This window comes from Condylostylus longicornis, unplaced genomic scaffold (genome assembly GCF_029603195.1).
Source record: "Condylostylus longicornis isolate FDR11 unplaced genomic scaffold, ASM2960319v2 ptg000038l, whole genome shotgun sequence".
Lineage (NCBI taxonomy): Eukaryota > Metazoa > Arthropoda > Insecta > Diptera > Dolichopodidae > Condylostylus > Condylostylus longicornis.
In genome coordinates, this window is record NW_026578007.1 from 15744284 (window position 1) to 15760530 (window position 16247).

The following is a 16247-nucleotide window of genomic DNA, read 5'->3' on the forward strand; positions in this document are numbered from 1 at the left end:
AAACTTCCTAAAAAAAATTATTTTTTATTCAAATGTAACTCTTAATTTCCATATATTAATGATAATTGTTATACGTATAGTTTACATGGTAATTTAACAGAACAATAGGTGATTTTCTCACTATCAATGTATATGTTTTCCCTTAACAAACTCAGTAATTAAAAGTTTTTCTTATATAATCATAGAATGATTTAAGCACTGTATAATTGATAGCCATCATCATTAACAACAATATATAAAATGTATGTATATATAAGGTACATAATTTAAATATGATAATTATACCAATATATAAAAGAGGCATCAACTCGTTAAGATATTTTCCTTATAAAAAAAAATTCCATGTAGGTATATAAGTTTTTTTTTGAAATTTTAATCAAAACTAATTATTAATTTAGGTATACGGTGGGTGTATGTGTATAGGAAAGGCTACTAGAACTTTAAAAAATAAAATGTTATTTTTTAAAACCTTTAAATATATAAGAATTTCTATATTGTTTCACACGATAATTAACAATTTAAACCTCATAATTAAAAATTGCAATTCTAAGCTAAAATTCTGTTCAAGTTGATATTGCATTAAAAAAGTCTAAATATAAATTTAATGTTTTACGGTTATTAACCCTTGCGGTACAAACAAATTTAAATATTCACTGAACATAAAATTGCGTAGTTACATAGTCCAGACTGTCCAGAATAAAAAATTAAAAATCCAATACACCCAGTGTCGATTTGGAGGCGAACTCATATTAAAATTTCGAAGTCATTCAGATGCGAAATTTGAAATTGAAATCGTATTTTATCTCCCTTTAATAACGCTAATAGTACCGACCTGCCAGTTGTATACTTTATTAGATATTCGCATACGGTTGTGAAGGTATTTCCATTTTATTATATAACATTTGAAAACACTGTCAATGCCATTTATATTAAATTGTAGACTTTATATAAAAGTCTACAAACAGAAATACTATGCTAAATTTAAGATACGGGTTACAATTTTTTAATCAAATGTTAATCAACATTGTATAGGGTTAATTTGGCAACATACATGAATTCCCATCTCCTTTTATATAAATATTATTTTTCCGGTATTCCATTTTAATGAAACTAATTTATAATTTATTGTCAATGAATTTTTAAATGAAAATTTAAATTCAGGAAAATATTTTCGACTATATAAAGTTTGAGTAAGTTATTATTAATCATACATGATGAATACATAAGTCACCATATACTTAATAATTATTCATAGAATGAATCCAAGCCGAATGCATTCAACTATTAACTATGTATATATGAAATTTATATTATAACAATAAAAATATTGTGGAAGCGTGGGTCTAATACACATTTTTGCATTTTGCCGTCAATATTATCAAGGACGTTAAACAAAAGAATTGTTATACTTCTTCCTACATATGCGCTACCCTACACATTCTCGTTGTCTTGTCTATTTATGTATAATGAATTAATTTACTTAAATTTGCATATTCTATTGTAAACCTATAAGTATATTAATACCGCAGATTTTTTTTAAAATCAGATATACTACACAGTTTAACATATGAGAATAAGTTTACAGTTTTAGTTTTTATGAAACCAATTTTAGGTAATTGCATACTGGAAATTTGAGAAAATTTAAGAATTAAAAAATTATAATAGAATTTTATTGAATGGAAGTAGAGGAGCGAAAAAGAAATGAGAAGGAACACTCGCTTATGCTAATTGCGATCACATTTCATACAATAGAATATATGAAGTCACAATATACAGGGTGTTCAGTTAGGGGTCTAATATTAGATTCCATCATTTAGAAAATCAAAAATGGAAGAAATTTTTGTTTGGAACAAGGGGTCAAACATTAGTGGTTTTCGAGATACGGGGATTCAAATCAACGGATATGAGCTTGTGGTAAAATTTTTTGAAAGAGCTCATTGAGGCCTTTAAGATTTTCTACAGCTATAACTAAATTTGCTAAGTAATTCAAAGTTCTGGGCAATTAGTTCAAAATTCTGGGCAAGCACGAACTTTACTGGGGAAATATAAGAAACCATTTCTAAAATTTAATATATAACCAATAATAAAAAAAATTGGTTTAATAATAAACAATATATGTATTAAGTTGGAATAACAAGCTAAACAATAATGACCTGAGTCTTGGATACAATCATGATAATACAATAGAAATCAAATGATTCTAAATTTTAAAAAAAATTCATATTTGAAAATCAGCTATCTAAAATTCATTCATTTTAAAATTATGTAATAAAATTAATTAAAATACTGTCGTTGAGCACTGACTACAAACCATAATGACTCTTAGAAATAGAAAAGCTTATTACATATTCCTGCATATTTTTTTAATAGTAAAGCGCATACACTTATTGCAGTCATGATTTTAGCAATCAGCTAATTAATCTTAAGTTTTGTGTATTGAACAACAGCCTTTGTAAATTTCAAAAATCTAATCATAAATTTTTTGTTTTTATCATTTAATATTGTCACGTTGCTATTGTCATAAAAAATAAGAAATTTATTTTTTTCAAATTAACTAAAAGTTAGTCAACATTTTGTAATATTTGAAAATATTTACAATAATTCTCTTCAAATTCCTGTGTATAACATTTTCGTTCACAATAATTCACAATTGAAATGTCATGTGACGCAAAACACAATATTATTGTTGTCATTCAAAACCGTTCGATTCAATTTCATTCATAATCACTTCCTTTGTTTTTATTTTGTTTTTGTTTACATTGTCGCAAAAATCTACCGGCTTTCCTTTACTTTTTTTAATACAAGTAGGAAAAAAAAATTCCAAATTTAGATTAAAATCTGCAACCTTTGTTTTTGACAATCTATATATATACTTAATAATATTTTTTAACTCCAATGACCGAAATAAATTTTTTATTGTTTGGGAAAAAACCATCAAAACAAAAAAAAATTTTCATTTTTTTAATTTAAAATTCCAATTTTATTAAAAAAGAAAAAAAAATAACTGGTTCAATTAAAAAGGTCAAAAAAAATTCATCTTGTCTTTACCTAAATTAACTCCTACAATATTTAATATGAAAAGAGAGAAGGTCAATGTATCAAGAGTCAATGTATTTGAAAGTGGCTCATATTTATGTATAAATTGTATTGGAATATTTATGTGATCATTCACAATATTTTATAAACGAAATATATTGGCCATTGTTGTTGTTATTTTATAAAAATATTAAATTCCCTCAATATCAAATTAAAAAACCATTTTTTGTGGACTTTTTGAACACAAAAATTTTCTTTTATTCCATAATTTCAATTATTTTCATCTTCAATTATGAATGATTGCCATGCATATAAAATAAAAATTACAAATAATTCAAAAAATTTCTTTGAATAACTTAAAATAATAATTTTTGTTATTGAAAACAAAAATATGGATGAGCATATTGAGAGACATTGTTAGGAAAATGATTAAATTTCAAAAAAAAAAAAACAAAATTTCCATTAAAATTATTAATACGCAAGTACATATAATTGAATTTTGAAGTAAAACAGTGAATTCCAACATATTTGGCTGCAAACAAGGGGAATGGAGCGTGGAATAGCAAAACTTTAAAATTTTAATCAAAATGATAATGTATTTTTTCTCAGTGTATTTTTTTTTTTTAAATAATATTCATCGGCTGAAATCTATTTTTCTTACACATAGAAATTGATATACCTACGAAGCGAAAAAGAACTAAAGTGACGTTTTAGCAACTATTTGCTATTATCGGTGGGATCTTAACTTCTAAAGATAATTTAGAGTAAATTTAATAGTGTGGGCATAAATTTAATAAAAATGAAATTAAATTGTGGAAATTAATTTAAAATAATGCTACTATTTTTATGAAAATTAATAATCACCATTTAGAGTTTTCGGCAATATGCTATGCTTTCCGTGATAGTGTACGGAAAACTTAACATTTTCATTGATATACAATAATTTTTTAAAGCAAAATTCAGTGAAAGTTTAAGTAACATAAGGCGAGAAACATCTTATTCAGAAGGTTTTATGATCTTTGAGGTATATTAAGAGAAAAGCTTTAAATTTCGTTTATAGTTAAAATATGTGACCGATTCAATAATAAAGGTCTAGATATTGAAATTTTAATATTATAGCAAAATGTATCGATTTATTGCATATATTAAGAATGAGAAAAACAAAAAAAAAATTTAATGCAGCTTTAATATAATATTGTTGAATTATACGGTTATGTTAATGAGTTAAGATAAATATATTTTTTTTTTTTAACATTTACCGTTATAACATATATTTTATCATAATATTTACCGTTAGAGCTTGCAATTTCAGAAATATTAGGCATTGAAAATTCAAATTACGAGGAGAGGCAATAATTTGGGAGGGTTTGGAGGGTTTTAATCATAAATCTATCTACGAAATACCGTTAATACAGAAAAATATTACTGAATATAATTACGTTACAATGCCGAATTCCATTTAACAACCTAAGTAATCGAATTCAGTTTTCAAACTAAATAAGAAAATTCCAAAGTTTGAATATCATTAATTTCATATTTCAAATTCACGAATACAATATACACACACAGTGAATCAAAATTATAAAAATTTTTATTTGACATAATTAAATTTCATTTTATTCAATCACTTTGATTTGTATGTACAATATGTATATGAATGAATATTCAATTAATTTTGTTGATATTTTGTGGAAAAATTGAAAATGATTTTAGAAAATTTTGATTAATATTATTTTTCATACAAAATATTTGGCAGGCATATTAAATCAATTAGAATAACTGATTCTGTTTTAGTTTTATTCAAACATAGTTCAATAGGAAGGATAATGACACGAAGGCAGACAATTAAAATGCACACAATCTGGCTACACAATAAAATATGAGAAAGTTTTTGATATTAATAATATTAATATGTGTGAAAAAAGAAAAAGTTTTTGGCTGAGAATAAAATTACAATATGTCACAGAGTTAACGAGAGATTTGCTGATATTGTGGGAAAATAAAATCTTTATTTTAAAAACAAAGATTAGGTTTCTTTTAGGAATTGAGACAACACTAAACTTTTATGAATTTAACAGGTTTAACAGGTTTTAGAATTTTATGAATTTAACAGGCCTATCTAACCCAGGAGTTAATTATAATAAGAATTTTATTTTCAGCATTTAATTGGATTATTCCTTAAAGTATGTCTAAAATAACGTACAAAATAATATAATTGCATTGACGAAATTTTTTAAACTTTTCATTATTTCAACAGAGACAGCAAATTATTTAATTAAATTTTCATTTTTGTGCCAATCATTTTATATAATTATTTGTACAATTATTGCAAATAATGGCAAGTCATATACGTGGCAATAAAAATATTTATTAAAAAAATATTCTAATTACCGTGCCATCTCCGAAAACTGTTCCATAAAATATTTACATAAGTATATAGAAAATTATAAGTTACCAAATAAAAATTAAAATAAAATAAAAAATTACAATTCATTTCCCATCATCACGAACCAAATTTTATTCTATTTAGAAAATATTTAAATAAAAATTTATGGAAATAATTCTAAATAAGATGACACTTTTCATATATATATTTAACGCCTATATTTGAACTAATACTCGCATATCAACATACAACACATATGATCCACATATACATATGGACATCATAAAATCGTAATTGATCTACATATATATTTCCATGTTATGTAAATGAATCTAGATTCTAGATAATTTTATACATAACATCATTAAATAATTTATTTCAAATTAGAATAGTGCAAAGATCATTTCAAATTTGAATTATAGTTATAGTATGTGATACGTTATATACATAATATGTAAATGTGTGTTAGTATAGTTATAAAATATATAATATGAATATTGCATGTGACAAAATATAGAAAATATCACGATTACTCGATACTTTGACTCGCTTGAATGAATAAATATAATAATAACAGAGGGCTCATATTTCATGTACATATGTATAAAATATATGTGTATGCATTCATGCAACTATAATAAATTTTATAATATTTTTTGATCTTTCATGTATATGCAATTAAAAGATTGCGGGTATACAATCCAATATACATATGAGAATTTTTATCATTTAAAGATGAGACACTATGAGTACAATTTGTCACATACATACATTTAGTTTTTTTGTTGTCACATTGATTATGTGTTCAAAATTAAGTTGAAAACGGAACAATAGTGATTTTCTAAGAGAGATGTCAAAATTCATGTAGAATACACATAGGACTGTTCAGAATCAAGCAAGATTAACGCCACGAATTCAAAAACACAGGCGGTAAAATAGCCTAAATTCCAATTTTATCGCTGATGGTTTTTTTTTTTGACATCATCTCTTTCCATGAGTATGTGTCATTATAATATGCATAATACTAAGAAACTGATTCTACTGTTCCGCTGTTATTGAGTCGGTATTAATAAGTGAAATGGAATTTGAAAAAATTTTAATTTTCTTATTCACTATCATAAACCAATTTTTTTCTCAGTGTGTTAATTAAAATATTCAATATACTGTCACAAATTTTTCAATTTACTTTGAAAGCAATTGTTTAAAAAAAAAAAATTCGAAAATAAATGCAATACACAAGTTTTTCGATTAAATTTAAAAAAAATGTTTGAATATACTCAGAAAAAACTAGTTAAACTTTTAGAAAATCTCAACTATATTGAACGAGCAATTATAAATGAAGCTTTAAATTAATAATACATTTACATTAAAAAAAAATTTTTCACACTTTCATCACTGAAATGATTTATGAAAAAAAATATAACCTTATTTATTTAGATGTTTTATTACAAGCTTTAATTTTAAAAGTGTACACACCACAGCTACATAATATAATAAAAATTAGTTTGAAATTAAATATGCTAATTAAATATTTTCTATATAGATATTATGTAGGTATATTTTTTTAAGATCACATTTCAATTCTTAAATTACGCAATTTAAATATGAAAATATAATATTTCATAAACTGTATAACAGTTTGTCTAAATATAGCTTATTCTAATCGTAAATTGAAAATGATTTTAATTATAATGAATAATTTATATTATTATTGAAAAAATTTCGTACTTCTTTATTATATATTCATGATAATTATGAAAATTCAATATAATTGAATATAAAACTTTAGACAATACATGCAGTTGGGTACTTAATGATTCGGCAATTGGAAAAAATGTTTACCTATATTATACCTATAAAATTAAATTTACGAAATTGCAAGCTACTCAGAACGTACACTTTTACAAAAAAATAAAGGTTATTTACCTCTTTTATTCTTTTAACTTGTGTTCTATTTTATATTTTGAATATAACAATTTTAAAATCAATACTTAATTATATATAAGGCCCAATATATACTCAAAATGTATATACTTGCATAATTTAAAATGCATAGTGTATATATATGCAAGTTTATAGAAAAAAATTAGATTAAACTATCGATTGCGTTTATTATTGCAAGAAATTTCCATTATTTCTCGTGGTAATCTTAAATAAGGTAGTAAAAAATTTAGAGATTTTTGAAAGTCAACTGGTTTTTTTTAAGAAGACTACAGAAGAAGAACAGAAGTAGGTCCTATTTAGCTTTTTACGGGATCATATATGACAAATCCGCTGTGAGAATTTAAAATTAAGCTAGGCAGGCATTGATACGTCAGTTCTGTATAAATCGTAATTGGGTTCATATTCCGACATCACTTATTATGACAAATTTTTGACGTATTTAGATCAGAGCCTATTATAAACATTGTTTTTGTAAATTTTGAATTTTTCTACGCTATGTGACATTAAAAGTATTATTTTTAGGTTGATAATAATAAGAGAAAGCTCTTTGATGAAATGAAATTTCAAGAAAAATTAACATAGAATTCACCATTCCCAATTTAAGGAATTCATCATTTTTAATAGTACACCAGTTTTATTTAACAGTTAATATTACAGTTTTTTTTATTTATTCACAGAAATTATACACTTATATTTCTCAATAATTTCATTAAATTTAAGTAAATAAATTAATTATTTCTCCCCAGCTTTACGAAAAAAAAGTGTACCATAATTTTTGGTAAATTAATTTGAAAAATTTTTTTTTATTTACCTTTTTACTGTCAAAAATTATTTGATTACAATTTTATATATACGCCCCCAAAATTTAATATTAACTTTTCTATAATTGAAAATTTTCTAGTTTAAGTAACAAAAATTTTTTATTTTATAGCTTCATTTATTGTCATGATAGTTAGCATGAGCAAATATAAAAAAAATTATTTGGTAAATTTTTTATTTACTTAAATTGTTTACAAAGAAGCCAAACTTAAAAAAATTATTGTTGTATTTAAATTTAATGTCATCTCTTATACCGTTAAAGAACTTATTATTATACATAATGTATAACAATATTGAAAATGATTCTATACGTATAGTACATACGAACGTATACTGTTGCATGCACGTTTTAATTCAAAATCATTTTTATTAAGTAAAAAGAATTTAAATATTTGATTAAAAGGGTGACGATAGCATTTTAATAAATACATTTCAATTCAACCCCCTTTACTTAATATCATATTATGTATATATATATAAAGCACAATTGCATTACATAATGTAATTGTAAATTTAGAAGGAGAGAACATTGCATGAATTTTAATAATATTATGTAAAATTCTCAATAGAAAACCCTTAAAATTTCTATTTTCCCTTAAATATACTCGTACAAGAATTTTAGAGAATAATATTGGATCGATTAAATTAGAACGCTATTATGAAGACGTATATATATATATATATATACATATATTTGTATAAATGAAAACATGTACATTTTTAAATTACAAGTTTTCCAGAAGACTTATTTAATGTACATACGAATATTGAATTCTGATAGAATGCTTTTTAACCTACATATTAGACCCCCTGTCTAATTGTGCGATATTTTTGAGATTTCTTCGTAAATTAAATTTAAAATATTGAGAAGATCTTTTTTGAATTTAAAATATATTATATTTGAGAGGGAGATAGAGAGAAAGAGAAAACTTGCACCGTGTGTTAACCTGATCACTGTGCTACGGATGAACTTCTTATTGGAAATATACATATGAGAATTTTAATAACCTGCACTCATATGTACAGACGGATTTCATTAATTCTGTTAATTTCTTTGCTAGAAATTATTAGATATGTTGCTTCCTGCTTGAAACTCCAGAATCATAGACTATTTACATTTATTGAGATCAAAAATTACATTCGGTTTTTAATTAAGTAACACGTTTTTTAACACATAACACGTATAAGGTAATTTTTGTAAAAATGGTGGAAAAATTGTTTGCCTCAAATTTCCCTTTTTGATAATTCTCACAGTTTTAGTATACTATAGATACCGTAGATTTTTTATTAGATATGATTGAACTACACCTAAATTTTTATAGCATTTCCCAAAAACAAATACTTGTATCAGACCTGTTCTGTATTCCGCTATCAACTTCTGTTATATCAGCTTTTAAGATTGCTCTTGTGTATAACTTTTATCGAATAATTTAATAAAATTTGTAAATAATATTTTTGGTATGACATCGGTATGACATTATTTTTAATTGTCATACCCACATAATTTATAAACCTTTATACTTAAATTATAGAAACCATGTAAGGAGGGAAAACTTGTTGAAATTGTTGAAAAAACTTTTAATCAAAAAAAAAAAAGGAAATTATTTGTTTTTTGGCGGGCGACTTTCTAAATACAATAGAAATTTACTTGGAAAATAAAATAAAATTTATTCAATATTATTGTGTTTGCATGTATCTATAAGTATGTGCGTATATAAACAAATTGTAAATATAAATGAATAAAACTTACAATAATAAATAGTGAATTAAATAAATAGAAAAATAAAAATAATGAAAACACAAAAAGTTGAGAGTATTTTTGTGTTCTTATTTTTAATGAATGAAGCCAATGAAAAGTTCAATGACCGCACCAAGAATAATTCTTTTTCTGTTTATTTACATACTTTTTTGTTGTTTTTGTTGTAATAATGTAAATTTACAATAGCTACTAACAACAGAATGTATAGCTTTTATATTATTATGAATGTGAATTAACAATGATGGAAAATTTTCATAATGAAATGAAAATATAGTCGAAAAATAAAGGGTGTTGATGGAAAAACTTTAAATGTTATAAATGTGAAAAATATTTCCAAAATAGAGGAAATTGTAGAAAACTATATAGGCAGAATAATTTTCAAGAACAAAGTCTCCACCAAAACGACCCCTCTTTTCAAAAACCAGAACTATATTATAATTGAAGGGGAAGTCAACTTGAATATAATTATGTTAAATTTTAAACATATTTTCTTATGGCACTCATTTACGTATAGAGTTGTTAAACTATTTATTTAACTTATATACACATAATAAATTACCAAATTATCGTAGTTATAAGAATGTATGTGTATATGCATGTATGAAAATATCCTTTATATTTTACTATAGAAATTTGTTAAAGGAACCGGAAATAAATTGTAATTTATGAAATCATTTTTATAACAGTTTTTATTTTTTATATATCAAGTATCCTAAATGATATTAAATAATTCAATGATTCCCAAAGTGTTATACATATATTGTTATATAATTTCATGTGAGATTATAAGTGTTATACATATATTGTGATATAAATATTCATGTGAGTTATAAAAAAAATTGAGGAATGCATTTGAGATGCAAATGGATTTGTAATGAAAAAGATTGAATATATATGGTGATGTATAACCGTTTCTAAAATAAAATTGAATTGAAGTATAATAGTAAAAATATATCAAAAATCTTCACATATTAGGCTTCATTTTAGACTAAAAACGGTTTAACAATTCATATTCTAGTGAAAATTCCAATTAATAAATGTCATCTTCTTCGGGTAAAAATGTATAACAGTTTGAATTGATTCAAAAAAAAAATAAGTATCTTACAGTCATATTTTCAGATTTCGAATTTATGGGTTTTTGAAGTAGAGATATATAATAAGAATTCTTAATATAAGAAAGTATTTTTAATATAAGAACAATATGAGATTTATTGTTATACTGTTGTTTTTATTATTAAAGTGATTTAATATTTTTTTTTATTTTATATATTTTTATTGTATTACTAATTATATTCTATTATTGTTATACAGTTTAGTATCATCTGTAGTACAGATATAATTTAATATTTTATTATCAAATATTTTAATTGTTATATTCTTATATTATTGTTAGATATATGGTTTAGTAACTGTTCATAGTACAGTTTTTATTAAATTTATTTGGTTATGTACTAAGTTATTGTTATACAGTTTAGTTTATTATCGTTTAAAATACAGTTATAATTAAATTAAATAAATTTTCACTTACTTTTTTAATTATTTTCTATAAATGTATAAAAAATTACATTTTATTACATATGTAATATGTATGAAAGCTGGAAAAGTTTACATGTTACCTTAAATAACAGAAAAAGTTTGAGAGTAAACTACTCTAAACTAATTAAATACTATAATTAAACTCTATATAATTATGTTAGCTTGTTTTTACATAATACAGGTGCTTATGTAATTAGATTGTATAACATTATGTATTTTATATTGTAAGTAATTATGGTATGGTACATTAACCTATATTTAAAATCAAAAAAATTTATTAATTGCATTAATAAATTGTGTATAAAGGTACAAGAGAGAAATAGTGTTAATTCATTATTTTCGGGAAATTGGAATAATAATAACAAAGAAAAAATACCCAAAATTATTCTCAAATATAATTTAGGCATTCATACTTATACATGTATGTACATAGTATAACTAGAATTTGTAAGTACTTGCTGGCCCGCATCATTAATCACTTCAAAACAAGGATTATTATTATAATATAACAAAAATTTTTAAAATTAATTTTCAAAATAATTCACTAAATGCCTAATGAGTCATCCAAATTTTCCTATTTATTTCTAAATTACTTTAATTCTTATAGCATTTTTATTAATTATTCTAGATACTTTTATTTTTTCTGTAAATAATAATTTGTGGTACAGACACAAAAGAGGTGTGTTTTTAATAGGAAATGATAAGTCGTTCATATATTTTCGTATAATTATTTTAGTTAAGGTGGATTTTAAGTGTTATACTTTTACACTTGTACACCATTACCTATTTAAGAATTAAATTGTGTATAAAAAAAGTTTATGTTATGGTTTTTTGATCGCGTGTTCTGATTAACCATACAGTGTATATATAGGTGCTTTTAAACACTTTTATAGACATATGATAAATTTAATTTCTTTGTTTTTCATTCGGTGTGATAATTAACACATGTTTTAAAATTCTAATGAAAGTCACTGACCATTATCTGTCGCAATTTTGATTGTTTTGTTCCAGTATAAAATTTATTTGTTTTTGTATATAAAATTTTAAATAAATTGGCCTATATGTAAGCATTATGTATGAGAAAAAGGATTAATAATATAAGAATATTAGCACCAATTTTGTTTTTGGGTTAGAAGGTTAATAAACTTTAAAAAAATTTAAAATTAATGTTTAACCGTAAGGTCAGAAAAATTTAAGAATTATTGGTGTGGGAAAAGTTCATCATAGTAGATAAGATAGTTGATTCACAATCATGACATTACATGGCACATGGTGGGATCCGAAACTTTAGTTTTAGCGATAAGTTCGTATTAAGTGGACAAAGAGAACTAAATGGAAAAAAATTAAGGAAATTTTCTTCGTACAACTGGAAAGCAGTTGTACGAATAATGTTAACCGAAGGAGAGTAGAGTCAAGACAGAAAAAAATACTATACTCAAACCTATCATTTTCTATGCGGGCCTTCCGTTTTCCAGGCGGGTGCTTTACTAATAGAGTTACAAGAAAATAACATTATCGTAACTATAATTCTGTTACTAATAGAATAGGAGAAAGTAACAGTAATTGTCATAATTATGACAATTTTTTACAATTTATATATTTGTTCGTCATTGGAAAACGATGATTAAAGATTATAGGAAAATACGCATGTGAATTGCGGGCACGACTGTTTAAAGAGATGGTACACATCGTTAATAAAGCGACTTATATAACTACACAATCGTGCCTTGTTTTACAAAGTGTTGCGTCGCTCGTTATCTTACAAAGTTATAGGCACACGGCAAGTATCTATTGTTACATTACAAAGGAGCGCGAGAGTGGTGAGAGAATTCGCAAGAAAGAGTGAATTTAAGAAGAACCCAATTAAATTTTTTTTGTTTTTGTTGTTTTTTCTCCATATAAGAGCATGTATTTTCATTTCTGTTCTGATATGTGTGATATTTTCTCCATGGTGCAAAAATTTGCTAAGGTGGCTTTGTGCTTATTTTTGTGTTGTTCATACTTGTATATTGATCGTTAGGGTTGCGATATATTAGAGTTGCCGATTAGTTGATTGCATTGCCAATAATATTTCTCTTTATCAAAATTTCAAAATATTTCACCAAATTTTTAATATTTTTCTAACAATATAAATATATATTTTTTTTTTGTAATTACAGCAATTTACGCAACCAGCTGTTATAGAACAATTAGCGTATGTTTTAATTATTTGTGGAGCTATAATGTTCATTTTAAGTTTCTTGGGATATTGTGGAGCAATTAGAGAGAGTCGATGCTTATTAACAACAGTAAGTATATGCCAATATTTAAAAAATACTTTCACATTTTTTTCAAAATTCCATTGTATTGCATGATGCATTCGCATATTTCTTTTAATTTAAAATTAACTTTTACTCAAAGATCAAAAAACAAAAAATTATTTACCATAATAAATCGCTTATTTTTGACATTATAGTATTTTACAGAGAAATACATAAAAAAACTTTGTTAGAATATAAAAAAAAATTTATTTAATATGACATAAGCGTAAAATAAATCTTCTTCGTCTTTTTTTTTTGTGTTATACAAGCATTAAATGAATTAAGCGTTCATTTACACCACATGTAATATTAATATACCAAATGTGGTACAATTTTATGGGTGTTAAATAAAAACAAAAAATTTGTGTTTTTTTTTTTTACGTAAACTTTAAATATGCATAATAAAACAAAAAAGTATTTCCTATATTGCTTTTTTCTTTCTGCTCTCTTCATCTTCATCTTAATTTTTTTTTTTCTTTTTCAAATATAAAATATTAAATAATAACATTTTAAAAATATACTAAATAAGGAAAGTGTTGAATTTAAACACATTAAAAATTCAAATGATTATAAAACGTAAACAAAAACGCACAAACAAAAAAACACAATAAGAAAATGATTGCCGCGATTATTATACTCGTACCAGAAAATGTTGAAGAAAATTCCACTAATGGCCATTGGTGGAATTTGAAATGGGAAATAAATGAAGAAATGTATATACTCGTATATACATATATGATCTTCTACGCATACCTAATTATCGTATTAAAATATTTTTGCAGAAAAAATGTTAAAAAATATTTAATTTCATTTTGTTGAACAAATCGAAATTTATTAAATCATTTGCTTCTTCTTAGTAAGGGTATACCGAAGCTCTTTCTGAAATAATACTTAGAAGTTTATAACATTTTTAAGACTGATGGCATCCCTTTTGTTTATGTTATTCAACAAATTAAATCTGAAATGTCAAACAATGATTTTAAACAATATTGAATTTGTGACATTGTCTTGAACTGTATATGGAGACGTTGAATAAGACTTTTGTATTATATATGTCACTTGTTTCAGGCTGAGCATAAAAATGAACATAATTTATAACAAATATAAGAAGAGAAAGGAAAATATTATATGTATTTTTATTTATATTACTTATAGTTAGGAGACCGTGATTGGCAAATGAAAATCTCTCGACATTAGAATACGACAATTAAATAAATTTCCCGAATTTCACTATAAGGACTATGAACAGAATTACCCTATTTATAGAAAATTAAAATTGCCATCTATCGTCAGATAACCGAAAATCACATTTAATTTTTAAGTTTTTATGGACCAAGAGTAAGAGATTATTGTTGCATTATTTTTGTATATTTTCGTTACACCGTTGGAGATATACAATATAATTTTATATTATATTTAATTAAATTGATTATGTCTTATTTTCGAAAAGAATTTGAGAAATAATATTGGTTCTTAAAACTTAATATATACACACGTCACACATATGTTATTCTTTATTTTAATTTGAAAATAAATTCATAAATTTCATTGAAAATTCTTCGAATTTCAATATAAAAACAATAGTAAGCTACAAAACTGTGCATATTTCATATGTTATTATATTCTTGGTTATAAATGAATATTTCCTTGGCATTTCCTCTTTTCCGCTCTTCTTCTGCTAATGTCCGTCAATATTTCATTTTTTTTCTTATAATCCTCCTGAAATTATGCGAATTAAAAATCTATCGTCTTGTCATGTGAAAAAGTTGTCAAAAAACTCCCATTTTTTTAAAACAAAAGATCTTGTTATATTGAAAACTCTTCGTGTTTTGTTGTTTATTCAAGTTTTAACTAATTTTTCCTCCATTTCTGTAATGTAAAATAAAATGGAATTGATATATTTTTGAACCAAGCCTCTGTTTAGGTGTTAACTACCTTTTAAGGCTTAAGGCGTACCATTATTTGTAAAAAAAGTCGCCTGTAAATATGCAATTTTTTCCAAAATCTCATCTAACCAAAATATTTGAATAACAATTTTCATTACTTTCAAATTATTTACTTCAACATTATAAAAGTTATATGAAATTTGAAATTAAAGACTAATTTTATAAAAAAAACTCATAATTGTATAAAAACTTTATTTAAATCGCTTAACTAATATTTACCGATTACAAAACGGGGAGAGAAAAAACACCAAAACATTAAAACTTTTTATTGTTTTTTTTTATTTTAATTTTTTTATTTTCACTTTCATTGAACTCGCGCGTTAAATAGTTTTTTTGATTTTGTTTTGCTTATTTGATTCGGTTTTTTTTTTACAATTTTTTAAGTTTTCTGTTGTGGTTTACCATTTTAATTTCAAAAAAAAAAAAAAATAGATAAATTAGTAAGATGATAGCCTAAGTTTATTGCTATTTCATTTTACAGATCTACTTTTGTTTTAAAAATAGATTTGAAATTTTTTATG

General features: G+C 23.9%; 1 protein-coding gene across 2 annotated transcripts in view; it reads left to right on the plus strand.

Annotated features, from left to right (window-relative positions):
• LOC129609057 (tetraspanin-18) overlaps window positions 1–16247 on the plus strand; it is a 91573-nt gene that overhangs the window by 66655 nt on the left and 8671 nt on the right. For both annotated transcript variants that reach the window (XM_055520914.1, XM_055520913.1), the window contains one exon: window positions 13640–13768. In XM_055520914.1, coding sequence (XP_055376889.1) covers window positions 13640–13768 — 129 coding nt within the window. The remainder of the gene's footprint in view (window positions 1–13639; window positions 13769–16247) is intronic.